The sequence below is a fragment of the Mobula hypostoma genome, chromosome 14 (genome assembly GCF_963921235.1).
Source record: "Mobula hypostoma chromosome 14, sMobHyp1.1, whole genome shotgun sequence".
NCBI lineage: Eukaryota > Metazoa > Chordata > Chondrichthyes > Myliobatiformes > Myliobatidae > Mobula > Mobula hypostoma.
Window position 1 is genome coordinate 18,470,567 of NC_086110.1, and position 17,507 is coordinate 18,488,073.

The 17,507-nt window shown below is 44.0% G+C and overlaps 1 protein-coding gene across 1 annotated transcript in view; it reads left to right on the forward strand.

The window, feature by feature from the left end:
• Window positions 1-17,507, forward strand: part of LOC134356458 (plasmolipin-like) — a 49,505-nt gene that overhangs the window by 23,629 nt on the left and 8,369 nt on the right. The window contains exon 2 of the mRNA XM_063067411.1: window positions 12,348-12,524. Within this exon, the coding sequence (XP_062923481.1) occupies window positions 12,348-12,524 (177 nt within the window). The remainder of the gene's footprint in view (window positions 1-12,347; window positions 12,525-17,507) is intronic.

Sequence of the window (17,507 nt, forward strand, 5' to 3'; positions counted from 1 at the left end):
GGCCTGGTTAGAAGTGCCACCGCAACACTGCAGGACTGTTTCAAAAGCGCAGACTGGAGCATTGAGAGAAGCAGCTACCTAGCATCACGTCAATGTCGGTGAGTATCCAGGGTCAGTGAAAACAACGCCTCAGATGACAAGGTGCTGTTCACTGACTTCAGCTCAGAGCTGAACAGGATTGTGTCAAGGTCACCGCTGAACTCAACATAGACATAGAAAATAGGTGCAGGAGTAGGCCATTCGGCCCTTTGAGCCTGCACCGCCATTTATTATGATCATGGCTGATCATCCAACTCAGAACCCCGCCCCAGCCTTCCCTCCGTACCCGCTGATCCCCATAGCCAAAAGGGCCATATCTAACTCCCTCTTAAATATAGCCAATGAACTGGCCTCAACTGTTTCCTGTGGCAGAGAATTCCACAGATTCACCACTCTCTGTGTGAAGATGTTTTTCCTAATCTCAGTCCTAAAAGGCTTCCCCTTTATCCTCAAACTGTGACCCCTCGTTCTGGACTTCCCCAACATCGGGAACAATCTTCCTGCATCTAGCCTGTCCAATCCCTTTAGGATTTTATACATTTCAATCAGACCCCCCCTCAATCTTCTAAATTCCAACGAGTACAAGCCTAGTTCATCCAGTCTTTCTTCATATGAAAGTCCTGCCATCCCAGGAATCAATCTGGTGAACCTTCTTTGTACTCCCTCTATGGCAAGGATGTCTTTCCTCATATTAGGGGACCAAAACTGCACACAATACTCCAGGTGTGGTCTCACCAAGGCCTTGTACAACTGCAGTAGTACCTCCCTGCTCCTGTACTCGAATCCTCTCGCTATAAATGCCAGCATACCATTCGCCTTTTTCACCGCCTGCTGTACCTGCATGCCCACTTTCAATGACTGGTGTATAATGACACCCAGGTCTCGTTGCACCTCCCCTTTTCCTAATCGGCCACCATTCAGATAATAATCTGTTTTCCTATTTTTGCCACCAAAGTGGATAACTTCACATTCATCCACATTAAATTGCATCTGCCATGAATTTGCCCACTCACCCAACCTATCCAAGTCACCCTGCTTCCTCTTAGCATCCTCCTCACAGCTAACATTGCCACCCAGCTTCGTGTCATCCGCAAACTTGGAGATGCTGCATTTAATTCCCTCATCCAAGTCATTAATATATATTGTAAACAACTGGGGTCCCAGCACTGAGCCTAGCGGTACCCCACTAGTCACTGCCTGCCATTCTGAAAAGGTCCCGTTTATTCCCACACTTTGCTTCCTGTCTGCGAACCAATTCTCTATCCACATCAATACCATACCCCCAATACCGTGTGCCTTAAGTTTGCACACTAATCTCCTGTGTGGGACCTTGTCAAAAGCCTTTTGAAAATCCAAATATACCACATCCACTGGTTCTCCCCTATCCACTCTACTAGTTATACCCTCCAAAAATTCTATGAGATTCGTCAGACATGATTTTCCTTTCACAAATCCATGCTGACTTTGTCCGATGATTTCACTGCTTTCCAAATGTGCTGTTATCACATCTTTGATAACTGACTCCAGCAGTTTCCCCACCACCGACGTTAGGCTAACCGGTCTATAATTCCCCGGTTTCTCTCTCCTTCCTTTTTTAAAAAGTGGGGTTACATTAGCCACCCTCCAATCCTCAGGAACTAGTCCAGAATCTAACGAGTTTTGAAAAATTATCACTAATGCATCAACTATTTCTTGGGCTACTTCCCTAAGCACTCTGGGATGCAGACCATCTGGTCCTGGGGATTTATCTGCCTTTAATCCCTTCAATTTACCTAACACCACTTCCCTACTAACATGTATTTCGCTCAGTTCCTCCATCTCACTGGACCCTCTGTCCCCTACTATTTCTGGAAGATTATTTATGTCCTCCTTAGTGAAGACAGAACCAAAGTAATTATTCAATTGCTCTGCCATGTCCTTGCTCCTCATAATCAATTCACCTGTTTCTGTCTGTAGGGGACCTACATTTGTCTTTACCAGTCTTTTCCTTTTTACATATCTATAAAAGCTTTTACAGTCAGTTTTTATGTTCCCTGCCAGTTTTCTCTCATAATCTTTTTTCCCCTTCCTAATTAAGCCCTTTGTCCTCCTCTGCTGAACTCTAAATTTCTCCCAGGTTCAGATGAGCCACTTTTTCTGCCTAATTTGTATGCTTCTTCTTTGGAATTGATACTATCCCTAATTTCTCTTGTCAGCCACGGGTGCACTACCTTCCTTGATTTATTCTTTTGCCAAACTGGGATGAACAATTGTCGTAGTTCATCCATGCAATCTTTAAATGCTTGCCATTGCATATCCACCGTCAATCCTTTAAGTGTCATTTGCCAGTCTATCTTAGCTAATTCACGTCTCATACCTTCAAAGTTACCCCTCTTTAAGTTCAGAACCTTTGTTTCTGAATTAACTATGTCACTCTCCATCTTAATGAAGAATTCCACCATATTATGGTCACTCTTACCCAAGGGGCCTCTCACGACAAGATTGCTAATTAACCCTTCCTCATTGCTCAAAACCCAGTCCAGAATAGCCTGCTCTCTAGTTGGTTCCCCGACATGTTGGTTCAAAAAACCATCCCGCGTACATTCCAAGAAATCCTCTTCCTCAGCAGCTTTACCAATTTGGTTCACCCAATCTACATGTAGATTGAAGTCACCCATTATAACTGCTGTTCCTTTATTGCACACATTTCTAATTTCCTGTTTAATACCATCCCCGACCTCACTACTACTGTTAGGTGGCCTGTACACAACTCCCACCAGCGTTTTCTGCCCCTTAGCGTTATGCAGCTCTACCCATATCGATGCCACATCTTCCCGGCTTATGTCCTTCCTTTCTATTGCGTTAATCTCCTCTTTAACCAGCAACGCCACCCCACCTCCTTTTCTTTCATGTCTATCCCTCCTGAATATTGAATATCCCTGAACGTTGAGCTCCCATCCTTGGTCAACCTGGAGCCATGTCTCTGTGATCCCAACTATATCATAATCATTAATAACAATCTGCACTTTCAATTCATCCACCTTGTTACGAATGCTCCTTGCATTGACACACAAAGCCTTCAGGCGCTCTTTTACAACTCTCTTAGCCCTTATACAATTATATTGAAAAGTGGCACTTTTTGATGCTTGCCCTGGATTTGTCGGCCTGCCACTTTTACTTTTCTCCTTAGTACTTTTTGCTTCTACCCTCACTTTACACCCCTCTGTCTCTCTGCACTGGTTCCCATACCTCTGTTGTGAACTAACCTCCTCTCGCCTAGCCTCTTTAATTTGATTCCCACCCCCCAACCATTCTAGGTTAAAGTCACCTCAATGCAGGAGACTTTGGCATTTCAAACAAAACAGATTACAGTACCATGCAATTGAGATGTAAGCATTCAGCTAGCACATGTAGAGAGAGAAAATCATAGCTACTGATTCAGAATTAGAATCAGGTTTAATATCACTGGCAGATGTCATGAAATTTGTTGTTTTGTGGTGGTAGTACATTGCAATACATAGTAAAAATAAAAAGCTATAATTCTTTTATATATGCAACCAGTTACAATGCTCTCCAAGGTACATCTGTAGAAATTTGTGAGAGTCTTTGATGACATATTAAATCTCCTCAAACTACTAATAAACTATAGCCACTGCTGTGTCTTTTGTGTAATTGCATCAGTATGTTGGGCCCAGGTAGATCCTCAGAGATATTGACTCCCAGGAACTTGAAAATGCTCACCCTTTCCACTGCTGATTCTTCGATGAGGACCGGTACGTGTTCCCTCAACTCCCCCTCCCTGAACTCCACTATCAATTACTTGGTCTTGCTGATGTTTTGTTGTAACACGACTCACCAAGCTCATCGATCTCACTCCTGTCTGCCTCCTCATTACTATCTGAAACTCTGTCAACAATGGTTGTGTCATCGGCAAATTTATAGATAGTGATTGAAATGTGCCTCATCACACTGGCACTGTTTGTTGACTATGGCCTGTTGTTGGTCATTTTCCCTTCTATTCCAAATGTTGGTTGATATTCCAATGATAGTCAGGTCTGGGTGAAGGTCGGGAATAAGAAATGGAGGCATTGAATGTCAGGGTCACCAGTGAACTCCAGTGCAGGACTCACAGAGACTTTGGCAATTCAAACAAAATAAAAGATTTATTACAGAAGTTAACCAGCAAAACCCACGAGAACTCAGGTAAACTATACAGAATATTGAAACATAGAAACATAGAAAATAGGTGCAGCAATAGGCCATTCGGCCCTTTGAGCCTGCATCGCCATTCAGTATGATCATGGCTGATCACCCAACTCAGAACCCTGTACCAGCCTTCCCTCCATACCCCCTGATCCCTTTAGCCACAAGGGCCATATCTAACTCCCTCTTAAATATAGCCAATGAACTGGCCTCAACAGTTTCCTGCGGCAGAGAATTCCACAGATTCACCACTCTCTGTGTGAAGAAGTTTTTCCTAATCTCGGTCCTAAAAGGCTTCCCCTTTATCCTCAAACTATGACCCCTCGTTCTGGACTTCCCCAACATCGGGAACAATCTTCCTGCATCTAGCCTGTCCAATCCCTTTAGGATTTTATATGTTTCAATAAGATCCCCCTCAATCTTTTAAATTCCAGAGAGTATAAGCCTAGTTGATCCAGTCTTTCATCATATGAAAGTCCTGCCATCCCAGGAATCAATCTGGTGAACCTTCTTTGTACTCCCTGTATGGCAAGAATGTCTTTCCTCAGATTAGGGGACCAAAACTGCACACAATACTCCAGGTGTGGTCTCACCAAAGATTTGTACAACTGCAGTAGTACCTCCCTGCTCCTGTACTCGAATCCTCTTGCTATGAATTCCAGCATACCATTTGCCTTTTTCACCGCCTGCTGTACCTGCATGCCCACTTTCAATGACTGGTGTATAATGACACCCAGGTCTCATTGCACCTCCACTTTTCCTAATCGGCCACCATTCAGATAATAATCTGTTTTCCTGTTTTTGCCACCAAAGTGGAGAACCTCACATTTATCCACATTAAATTGCATCTGCCATGAAATTGCCCACACACCTAACCTATCCAAGTTACCCTGCATCCTCTTAGCATCCTCCTCACAGCTAACACTGCCGCCCAGCTTCGTGTCATCCGCAAACTTGGAGATGCTGCATTTAGTTCCCTCGTCTAAGTCATTAATATATATTGTAAACAACTGGGGTCCCAGCACGGAGCCTTGCGGTACCCCACTAGTCACTGCCTGCCATTCTGAAAAGGTCCCATTTATTCTCACTCTTTGCTTCCTGTCTGCCAACCAATTCTCTATCCACATCAATACCATACCCCCAATACCGTGTGCTTTAAGTTTGCACACTAATCTCCTGTGTGGGACCTTGTCAAAAGCCTTTTGAAAATCCAAATGTACCACATCCACTGGTTCTCCCCTATCCACTCTACTAGTTACATCCTCAAAAAATTCTGAGATTTGTCAGACATAATTTTCCTTTCACAAATCTATGCTGACTTTGTCCGATGATTTCACCGCTTTCCAAATGTGCTGTTATCACATCTTTGATAACTGACTCTAGCGTTTTCCCCACCACCTATGTTAGGCTAACCGGACTATAATTCCCTGGTTTCTCTCTCCTTCCTTTTTTAAAAAGTGGGGTTACATTAGCCACCCTCCAATCCTCAGGAACTAGTCCAGAATCTAAAGAGTTTTGAAAAATTATCACTAATGCATCAACTATTTCTTGGGCTACTTCCTTAAGCACTCTGGGATGCAGACCATCTGGTCCTGGGGATTTATCTGCCTTTAATCCCTTAAATTTACCTAACACCACTTCCCTACTAACATGTATTTCCCTCAGTTCCTCCATCTCACTAGACCCTCTGTCCCCTACTTTCCGGAAGATTATTTATGTCCTCCTTAGTGAAGACACAACCAAAGTAGTTATTCAATTGGTCTGCCATGTCCTTGTTCCCCATAATCAATTCACCTGTTTCTGTCTGTAAGGGACCTACATTTGTCTTAACCAATCTTTTTCTTTTCACATATCTATAAAAGCTTTTACAGTCAGTTTTTATGTTCCCTGCCAGTTTTCTCTCATAATCTCTTTTCCCATTCCTAATTTAGCCCTTTGTCCTCCTCTGCTGGACTCTGAATTTCTCCCAGTCCTCAGGTGAGCCACTTTTTCTGGCTAATTTGTATGCTTCATCTTTGGAATTGATACTATCCCTAATTTCCCTTGTTAGCCACGTGTGCACTACCTTCCCTGATTTATTCTTTTGCCAAACTGGGATGAACTGAAATCACTCATATACACAGAAGAACTCGGTCAGAGTTTCACCAGACAAGGATCCACGGTGACCAAGCAAAGAGGGTTGGCACGCTCCCCTATAATACATCCCGGAGCATGTAGGAATTCAGGACCAATCAGACAGCCCCAGAGTCCAGACGAACTAATAACCCCCAAAGGCAGCAACTACAATGCAATTCATTGAAAATCCCATGCTGATTTAATTACCCCCAATGAATAAAATGATAAATACAAAGAGAGTTTAACAATCCCCAAGGTACCAAATCAGAGAAAGTGAAAGGAAGTAAGAAAACAGAGCTGGTCCAAAGACAATTAGACATAAAAGGTAAACAATCCAAACCCATGAGGTTTCACTGAGAAAATATAATCCACGTGCTAACTGAAAAAAAATCTTTTTTCTCTTTAAAAATTACTCCTGAACATGGCAAATGGAAATGCAGTAAATGAATCCTTATTGATGTGTTGCACTTCATGGTTTTGTATTGTCAACCAGCTGCACGTAGTCTGGTGCTCTGTAGTTGCCAAGAAAATTTTCAACAACCTCCTTGCATGCCTTCCATGTGATTTTCTCCAGTCTTTCTAGAAGTTCTTTGAACTGGCTGTCATTGATAACCTGTTTGATTTGTGAACCAACGAAAATGCCTTCCTTAACCTTGGCATCAGTTATTCTGACTTGAATTAGGAACTGAAATAACAATTGTAGGCGATTTCAAAAAATAGTGTGTGATAGGGAAATTTCATGGTGATTTTCATGATCAGTAGCCCAAAATCCATAAGATGTACCCAAAAGTATTCAGGAAGCAAAATCTTTGTTACCCATTGCAACCTGAGTGTCAATGTGGACAAGACCAAAGAGATGATTGTGGACCTCAGGAAGACATAGTTCAACCACTCTCCATTGCACATCTATGGCTCACAAATGGTCGGGAAGACACAGCAGTGTCTATACTTCTGGAGGAGATTCAGGTGTGCAAGTCTCCCCGTCCCCATTCTAATAACATTTTACAGGAGTACCATTGACAGAGTCCTGTCTGGCTGCATCATTGTGTGGTACGGAAGCTGCAAGGCATCTCAGTGCAAGACCCCACAGAGGACAGTAAAAGCCGCCGAGAGGATCACCGTGGTCTTTCTCCACCCCCCCCCCCACACCCCATTTGTGGCATTTACCAGCGTTTTGAAGACCAAGGGCCCGAGGCATTGTTGAGGATCCCTACCACTCATCCCACGATCTCTTTGATCCACAACCATCAGGAAGGGGTGTGGGAGCATCAGGACTAGGACGGCCAGTCTGGGCAACAGCTTCTTCCCTCAGGCTGTGAGACTAATGAATACCCTGTCACCACCGAGGTCTCGTCACTAGGACAGCGAGCTGGTAACTGTTTGTTGTGCACTACATACATTTTAGTAATATTTTGGTGTATGTACTGTGTGTGATGTATGTTTTGTGGGTGCACTGTGGTCTGGACGAATGTTGCTTCATTTAGTTGTATATATGTTCAGTCAGATGGCAGTAAAATTGAAATTGAATTTGAATAAGTGCTTGTCTGTTTAACACCGAGAGGAGAAGAAATTCTTCGTTCAAAGTGTGAACCTTTGCAGTTGTCTGCCTTGACATGTGATGGAGTTTAGTTATTGATTTAATTCGAAACGGAGATCAATAGCTATCTGGATATTAAGGTGACTGGAGAACAAAGGGATGTTGTGGAAAAATGGCTCTTCAGTAGAAGATTAGCCATGGTGTTGGGGAGCCAATTCAAGGTGCCAGTTGCCCTACTCCATGTCCTGACGAAGGGTCTTGGCCTGAAACGTCGACTGCACCTCTTCCTAGAGATGCTGCCTGGCCTGCTGCGTTCACCAGCAACTTTGATGTGTGTTGCCCTACTCCATGTATTATTTCTGTGTTCTTTCTCATTATTCTTTCTCTCTGAACGATAACTGCATCTAGGCAGTGATTTATGGTAGCAAACTGGACAATACTGAACATAATAAACCTCAGCTGCTAATTGTTTTAGTGTGGGCTTTGAAAGTGAAGCATGATTGAAAGATCTGCCTTTGTGCCAGTTAGTAAAATATTGCCAAAAATATCAGTCGGCAGGGTCCGGGTTTAATTCTTGGTTTGTATCAATGCCCTGGGTTTGGGGAGGGAGCTGTAAGTTAGCTTTTCTATTTGCACTGTTACTCCAGGTGAAGGTTCCTAATTTTGTCTTTGCTACAAACCAGGATTGGCTCTGGAGTCTGTCAACAGCCTAGTGATGAGTGTGATTGAAGTATGGGTTCTGGGTACCTTCTCCCAGGATTGGGAGAACTACCCCCAAGTCTGTACTTCAAGTGAACTTGAGACCAGGTATCCGGAGGCTTTGCTCATTACAGTCGGGGACTTTAACCAGGCCAACCTCAGAAAGGCACTGCCAAAGTTATACCAACATGTCTCCTGCCCCACTAGAGGCCCGAATGTACTTGACCACTGCTACACAGCAGTCAAGGATGCCTACTGTTCCGTCCCACGACCTCACTTCGGAAAATCGGACCATCAGGCCGTACTCTTCCTCCCGGCTTACAAACAGAAACTGAAGCGGGAGGTCACGGTGTCAAAAGTCATGTCGCGTTGGACGGAGGAAACGGATAAGGTCCTCCGTGACTGCTTTGAATCGGTGGACTAGTTTGTATTCAAAGACTTGGCAGCTAACCTCGATGAGTATGCCTTAGCTGTCACGGACTTTATTTGGAAATGCACGGAGGACTATGTGACTCGCAAGACGATCCAGGTATTCCCTAACCCGAAACCTTGGATGAATTATGAGGTCAAGTCCCTTTTGAAGGCTAGAGCTGTGACTTTTAGGTCCAGGGATACCAGTCGCTACACAGAATCCAGGTGTGAACTCCAGAAAGCCATTAAGGGCACCAAGAGGCAATATGGAGCCAAGTTGGAAGTCCAGGCTAACCAGAGGGATGACGGTAGACCATGGCAGGGTCTAAATGAGATCACTGGGCGCAAGGAAAAGGCTGGGAATATCAATAACTGTGGCGCTTCTCTTCCTGACGATCTTAACATATTCTACCCAAGATTCGAACAGAAGAGGAGCGTCCCGCTCCCTCCGGATGAACCGGACCTGGTGGCATCGAGATTCATCGTCACCGAGGAGGACGTTAGAAGGGCCTTCCTGAAGATAAATCCAAGGAAGGCGACGGGCCCAGATGGCGTCCCAGGACGGTTTCTCCGGGCTTGTGCAAGCGAGCAAGCTGGAGTGTTTGCTGACACCTTCACCTGCTCCTTGCTTCAGTCTAAGATCCCCTCGTGTTTTAAGAAGGCAACAATAATCCCGGTGCCGAAGAAGAGCAAGGTGGCATGCCTGAATGACTATCGACCTGTGGCTATGAAGTGCTTCGAGCGATTGGTTATGGCACACATCAACCACGGTCTACAGGTCAACCTCGAGGCTTTGCAATTCGCCTACTGGAGCAACAGGTCAACAGCAGATGCCATCTCTCTGGCCCTACATTCCTCCTTAGAACACCTGGAGAACAAAGATGCATACGTAAAGCTCCTTTTCATTGACTACAGCTCTGCCTTTAATACCATCATTCCAAATAAACTGATTCCTAAGCTCCGGAAACTGGGCCTTAGCACCCAGATCTGCAGCTGGATCTTCAGCTTCCTCACAGACAGGACCCAGGCAGTAGAAACAGGGGACAAGCTCTCCTCTACAGTCACTCTGAGCACTGGTGCCCCACAAGGCTGTGTACTCAGCACCCTGCTGTACTTACTGTACACCCATGATTGTGTAGCCAAGTTTCTATCAAACTCAGTATATAAGTTTGCTGATGACACAATTGTAGGCCGTATCTCGGGTAATGCTGAGTTTGAGTACAGAGAGGAAATTAAGAACCTGGTGGCATGGTGCGAAGACAATAACCTATCCCTCAACATCAGCAAGACGAAGGAATTGGTTGTTGACTTCAGAAGGAGTAGCGGACCGCACGACCCAATTTACATCGGTGGTGCGCAAGTGGAACAGGTCAAAAGCTTAAAGTTCCTCGGGGTCAATATCACAAATGACCTGACTTGGTCCAACCAAGCAGAGTTCACTGCCAAGAAGGCCCACCAGTGCCTTTACTTCCCTGAGAAAACTAAAGAAATTTGGCCTGTCCACTAAAACCCTCACTAATTTTTATAGATGCACCGTAGAAAGCATTCTTCTAGGGTGCATCACAACCTGGTATGGAAGTTGTCCTGTCCAAGATGGAAGAAGCTGCAGAAGATCGTGAACACGGAGCCGCACATAACACAAACCAATCTTCCGTCCTTGGACTCACTTTACACCGCACGCTGTCGGAGCAGTGCTGGCAGGATAATCAAGGACAGGACCCACCCAGCCAACACACTTTTCGTCCCTCTTCCCTCCGGGAGAAGGCTCAGGAGCTTGAAGACTCATACGGCCAGATTTGGGAACAGCTTCTTTTCCAACTGTGATAAAACTGCTGAACGGATCCTGACCCGGATCTGGGCCGTACCCTCCAAATATCCGGACCTGCCTCTCGGTTTTTTTGCACTACCTTACTTTCCCTTTTCTATTTTCTATTTTATAATTTATAATTTAAATTTTTAATATTTACTATTGATTTGTACTCCAGGGAGCGCGAAGCGCAGAATCAAATATCACTGTGTGATTGTACGCTCTAGTATCAATTGTTTGGCGACAATAAAGTATAAAGTAAAGCTCACCAATTCCAGGAGAGAAGGTGGTGGAAAAGTGCTACACCTACCTACTCTTCTATGGGATGAGGGTGGTGGGGTGGAACTAGAGCATCTATTGGGAACTTGCATAGTCTCTGGGAAAGTGTGCAAACTTAAGATACAGCACCCAGATTCAGGATCGAACCCAGCACCATTGACGACTCTGCCTCCCTTGTCACAGAGTTCGCTGCCTTTGGTTCAGTTAACCCTTGATGCACTGGAGCTCCATTCAGAGCAGACTGGGAAACAGACCTTACCAGTTGTGTGTCACTACTAAATCAGCCAGCTGCTTGATGTTGTTGCTATCAGAACTACTCTCTTACTCTGCATTCAAGTAAATATACATGTTTATAGCAACCCTGTATAGAAGTGGTTAAGGAAGCTGTGTTTATGATATGCAGAACCAAAGAGGAGATGGAAGAAGCAATGAACTGATGAAACATACAAACTGGGCTGGTTAAAGTTACCCAAGGTGTCCGACCATTGAATCAGAAAAGCATGCAGGGGTGAGGGGTTAGAATCCAATATATAATGTGCAGTACTGAAGGTGGCTGCAATTTCATTACCACAAAGCCCCTTTTATTCTTCAAGTACGAGCTCCAATTGCATAGTTTGAAGAACAGTGAGCGTTCAGGATGATATTTCACCCTGAGCTACAAACGTAATATCACTCATTTGCTCTTCTCCCCGCTTGCATTGGGTAGAAAATACAAAAGTCTGAAAGCACATGCTACCAGGTTCAAAGGATAGCTTCTACCCTGCAGTTATATTGAATGGTTCAGTAGTATAAGATGGGCTCTTGACCTCACAATCTACCCCATTACGATCTTGCACGTTATTACCTACCTGCACTGCATTCTCTCTGTAGCTGTTATACTTGATTGTGCACTCTGTTATTGTTTTACAATGTTCACCACAATGCACTATGTAATGACCTGATCCGGATGCAAGACAAGCTTTTCACTGTGACAATTGTGTAATAACAAGGTCCTTCACTGGTCAGGGTCAACCACGGACGTTGCATCCCGACTGTCTACATGATATGCAATAGTATAATAATATGTGACAACACTAAACAAGTTCTAATTCAAATTCCACTTAAAAATAGATGCATCTAATACTATTTCTGGGAACTTGGTAGATATAAATTGCCAGCCTTATCGCAACTTTAATTACATTTCAAAACCAACATGGTGGAAAGTTCTGTCCTCTCCTGTGACAGTGAAAGGCGCTATATTAATTCAAGTTGTCTCTAACTTTTTTATACCCTGTGCAGATGTTTGGCTTGTTGGTGTGGGCGCTGATTGCTGGTTCAAGAATCTCGAAGGGTGACGAAGCGTTCGGATGGGTGATATTTGTGGCCATCTTCCTGTGGATTCTCACCTTAATTTTCTTCCTTTTCTACCTGCTGAAACTGCCTTCAAAACTCCCAGTGATGCCGTGGCACCATGTGGTAGGTTCCACTGGAGGTATTGTGTATCAGTTTGGTTCTGCAAGTCTCCAAGGGTCACATTGGACAGTTTGCAATCACCCGGCAGTTTGTACAGGCTGTTTAGATAATCACTTCACTTTATTCCAAATTCTTGCCTCACCTCACGTATGCAGGCCTATGGGGCGAAATTAAAGATGACGGGACTCTATTCATTGCAGTTTAGAAGAATAACATGCAATCTTATTGAAAAAAATTAAGATTGCTAGGGATTGTAATGGCGGTTGTGTGTTCTTCATGCTGGATGTTGGAGCCCCGGGAGACCAAGAGTCTCCCAGGGAACCACATCTGCGTGAAGTGCATCTGGCTGCAGCTCCTTGAAGACCGTGTGAGGGATCTGGAGCAGCAGCGGGATGACCTTCGGCTTATAGGGAGAGTGAGGAGATAATCGATCAAGGTTACAGGGAAGTTGCCACCCTGAAGTTGCAGGAGGTGAGTAACTGGGTGACTGTCAGGAGAAATAGAAATGTGAATAGCCAGTTAGCACAGAGCACCGCTGCAGTCATTCCCCTCAATAATAAGTATACTGCTTTGGATACTGTTGTGGGGGATGACCACCCAGGGGAATGCCACGGAGACTGGGTGACTGGCGCTGAGCGTAGGTCTGTGGTGAGAAGGGAAAGAGGGAGAAGAGGGGAGCGGTAGTGATAGGGATCTCAATAGTGAGGGGAACAGACAGCAGATTCTGTGGATGTGAATGGGACATCCGGATGGTACAGTACGTTGCCTCCCAGGTGCCAGGGTCAGGGACATCCTGGGTTGTATCCACAACATTTTGGAGAGGGAGGGGGAGGAGCCAGATGTCTTGGTACATATTGGTACCAATGACATAGGAATGTAAAGCAAAGAGGTCCTGAAAGGAGAATTTAGAGAGCTGGGTAGAAAGCTGAGAAGCAGGAACCCCCAGGTAGTAACTTCTGGATTGTTGCCTGTGCCATGCACTAGCGAGGGTAGAAACAGGATGATCTGGCAGATAAATGTGTGACTGAGAAGCTGGTGCAGGGGGCAGGGCTTCAGGTCCTTGGATCACTGGGATCTCTTCTGGGGGAGATATGACCTGTTCAAAAGTGATGGGTTGCACCTGAACCCCAGGGGGACCAATATTCTCGTGGGCAGGTTTGTTAGAGCTGTTGGAGAGGGTTTAAACTAATTTGACAGGAGATGGGAACCGAAGTGAAGGGACTCAGGATAGGACAGATGGTAAAAAAGTAAAGATAGCGTGCAGTCAGAGTGTCAGGAAGGGCAGGCAGCTGATAGGACATAATTGCAGCCAACAGGGTGAGTATCAGTGCTTTAGGGATGCAGAATCAAAAAGAGTAGCAAATGCAGCATTCAAAGTGTTATATCCCAAAGCACGGAGTATAAGAAATAAGGTGGATGATCTTGTTGCGCTTTTACAGATTGTTGGGTATGATGTCGTGGCGGAGGGATGGTTGTAGTTGGGAGCTGAATGTCCAAGGTTATACGCCGTATCGGAGCGATAGGAAGGTAGGCAGAGGGGGTGCCGTGGCTCTGCTGGTAAAGAATGGCATCAAGTCAGTAGAAAGATGTGACATAGGATTGGAAGATGGTGAATCCTTATGGGTTGAGTTAAGAAATTGTAAGGGTTAAGGGACCCTGATGGCAGTTATATACAGGCATTTTAACAGTAGCTGGGATGTGGACCACAGATTACCACAGGAAATAGAAAAGGTATGCTAAAAGGGCAATGTTATAATAGTCATGGGAGATTTCAACATGCAGGTGTATTGGGAAAATCAGGTTGGAAATGAATCCAAAAGAGTGAGTTTGTTGAATGCCTAAGAGATGTCTTTTTCAAACAGTTTGTTGTTGAGCCTGCTAGGGGATCAGCTATACTGGATTGGGTGTTATACAATGAATCAGAGGTGATTAGGGAATTCAAGGTAAAAGGACACTTAGGAGGCAGTGATCACAATATGATTGAGTTCAACTTGAAATCTGATAGGGAGAAAGTAAAGTCTGACGTAGCAGTGTTTCAGTGGAGTAAAGGAAATGATAGTGATATGAGAGAGGAGTTGGCCAAATTAAATTGGAAGGAGCTGTTGGCAGGGATGACAGCAGAGCTGCAATGGCATGAGTTTCTAGGAAAAATGAGGAAGGTGCAGGATAGATGTATTCCAAGAACAAAGAAATACTCAAAAGGCAAAATAGTACAACCGTGGCTGACAAGGGAAGTCAAAGCTAATGTAAAAGCAAAAGTGAGGGCCTACATGAAAGTGAAAATTAGTGGGAAGACAGAGGATTTGAAAACTTATAAAACCCTACAGAAAGCAACTAGAAGTATCCTTGGGGGGGGGGGGGGAGATGGATTATGAAAGCAAGCTAGCAAACAATATCAAACTGGGTGGTAAAAGTTTTTTCAAGTATGTAAAAAATAAAAAAGAGATGAAAATGGATATAGAACCACTAGAAAATGAGGCCTGAGAAATAATAATGGGGGCCAAGGAGATGGCTGATGAATTAAATGAGTATTTTGCATCACGGTGGAAGACACTAGCAGTGTGCAAGATGTTGAAGGGTAAGAGGGAAGAGAAGTGAGTGCAGTTACTATTACAAGGGAGAAAGTGCTCAAAAAGCTGAAAGACCTAAGGGTACATACTGTAAGTCACCTGGGCCTGATGAACTGCACTCTAGGGTTCTGAAAGAGGTAGTGGTAAAGACTGTGGAGGCTTTAGTAATGATCTTTCAAAAATCATTGGACTCTGGCATGGTGCCAGAGGACTGGAAAATTGCAAATGTCACTCCACTCTTTAAGAAAGGACGAAGGCAACAGAAAGGAAATAATAGACCAGTCAGCCTGACCTCAGTGGTTGGGAAGATGTTGGAGTCAATTATTAAGGATGAGGTTATGGAGTACTTGATGACACAGGACAAAATTGGACAAAATCAGCAAGGTTTCCTTCAGGGAAAATCTTGCCTGATGAACCTATTGGAATTCTATGAGGAGATTACATGTAGGATTGATAAGGGGATGCTGTGGATGTTGTATATTTGGCCTTCAGAAGGCCTTTGACAAGATGCCACACATGAGGCTGTTTATCAAGTTAAGAGCCCATGGTATTACAGGAAGGTCGCTGAGATGGTGAGAGCATTGGCTGATTGGTAGGAGGCAGCAAGTGGGAATAAAAAGATCCTTTTCTGGTTGGCTGCCAGTGATTAATGGTGTTCCACAGGGGTCAGTGTTGGGACCACTTTTTATGCTGTATATAAATTATTTAGATGATGGAATAGATGGCTTTGTTGCCAAGTTTGCAGATGATATGAAGATTGGTGGAGGGGCAGGTAGTGTTGAGGAAACAGGTAGGCTGCAGAAGGACTTCAACAGAATTGGAGAATGGGCAAGAAAGTGGCAAATGAAATACAATGTTAGAAAATGCATAGTCATGCACTTTAGAAGTAGAAATAAATGTGCAGGCAATTTTCTAAATGGGGAGAAAATCCAAAAAACGAGATGCCAAGGGACTTGGGAGTCCTTGTACAGAACTCCCTAAAGGTTAACTTGCAGGTAGAGTTGGTGGTGAAGAAGGCAAATGCAATGTCAACATTCATTTCAAAAGATCTAGAATAGATCAGGGATGTGATGCTGAGGCTTTATAAGGTACTGGTGAGGCCTCACCTTGAACATTGTGAACAGTTTTGGGTTCCTCATCTAAGAAAAGATGTGCTGGCATTGGAGAGGGTCCAGAGGAGGTTCACAAGGATGATTCTGGGAATTAAAGGGTTATTGAATGAAGAACATTTGATGACTCTGGTTAGTACTTGCTGGAATTTAGAAGGATGAGGGGGGATCTCATTGAAACCTTTTGAATGTCGAAAAACTTAAACAAAGTAGATGTGAAAAGGATGTTTCCATGGTGGGGGAATCTAGGACAAGAGGGCACAGCCTCAGGATAGAGGGGCACCCATTTAAAACAGAGATGCGGAGAAATTTCTTTAGCTGAAGAGTGAAGAATTTGTGGAATTTATTGCCACAGGCAGCTGTGGAGGCCAGGTTGTTTGTTGTATTTAATACAGAGCTTGATAGGTTCTTGATAGGACATGGCATCAAAGGTTATGGGGATAACACTGATGAGTGGGGCTCAGGAGGGGGAGAAAATGATCAGCCATATTTGAATATGGAGCAGCCTCGATGAGCCAAATGTCCTAATTCTGCTACTATGTTTTATGGTCTTATGGACTCAACTCTTCTTCATATGGTCCTCCTTAATGCTCCGCTGTGGGATTGATACTGAGTCTTTCATTTTTGTCATATTTTATTTTGTTTATCAATTTATTGAGATAAAGTATGGAATAGGCCCTTCCAGCCCTTTGAGCTATGCTGCCAGCAATCACCCAAGTTAATGACGGGACAATTTACAATGACCAACTAACCTACTAACCAGTACATCTCTGGGCTGTGGGAGGAAACCAGAGCACCTGGAGGAAATTCCCGCGGTTATGGGAGAACATACAAACTCCTACAGACAGCGGCGGTAATTGAAATTGTTGTGTTAACCACTTCGCAACTGTGCCGCCCCAATATAATGACCATATCTTGATTATTGTAACTACCACAAGTCAGAGGTGAGAGGAGGAGTGTTTTTTAATATGGATTGCTTCACCATTCACTGGAATTAGAGATGATTTAATATTCCTTGGGTCCATTGTGGTAATTTTATCAACCCTTTAACATATGGGTGTGCTAAGCAGTGTTGCACCCATATTGTACTGTCTCAGTACTTCTACATTTGTGTGCTGTAGCACTTTTATTCGCAGTTATTTTGAAAATAACACTATTCTTTGCATTTCTGGTTAGAAGCTAACTGCATTTCATTGACTTTGTATCTGTACTCGGCACAATGACAATAAAGTTGAACCTAATCTAATCTAATATTGTTTTTTAACAATAATATCATATTTCCCATGGTATTATTGGGAAATGTCTCA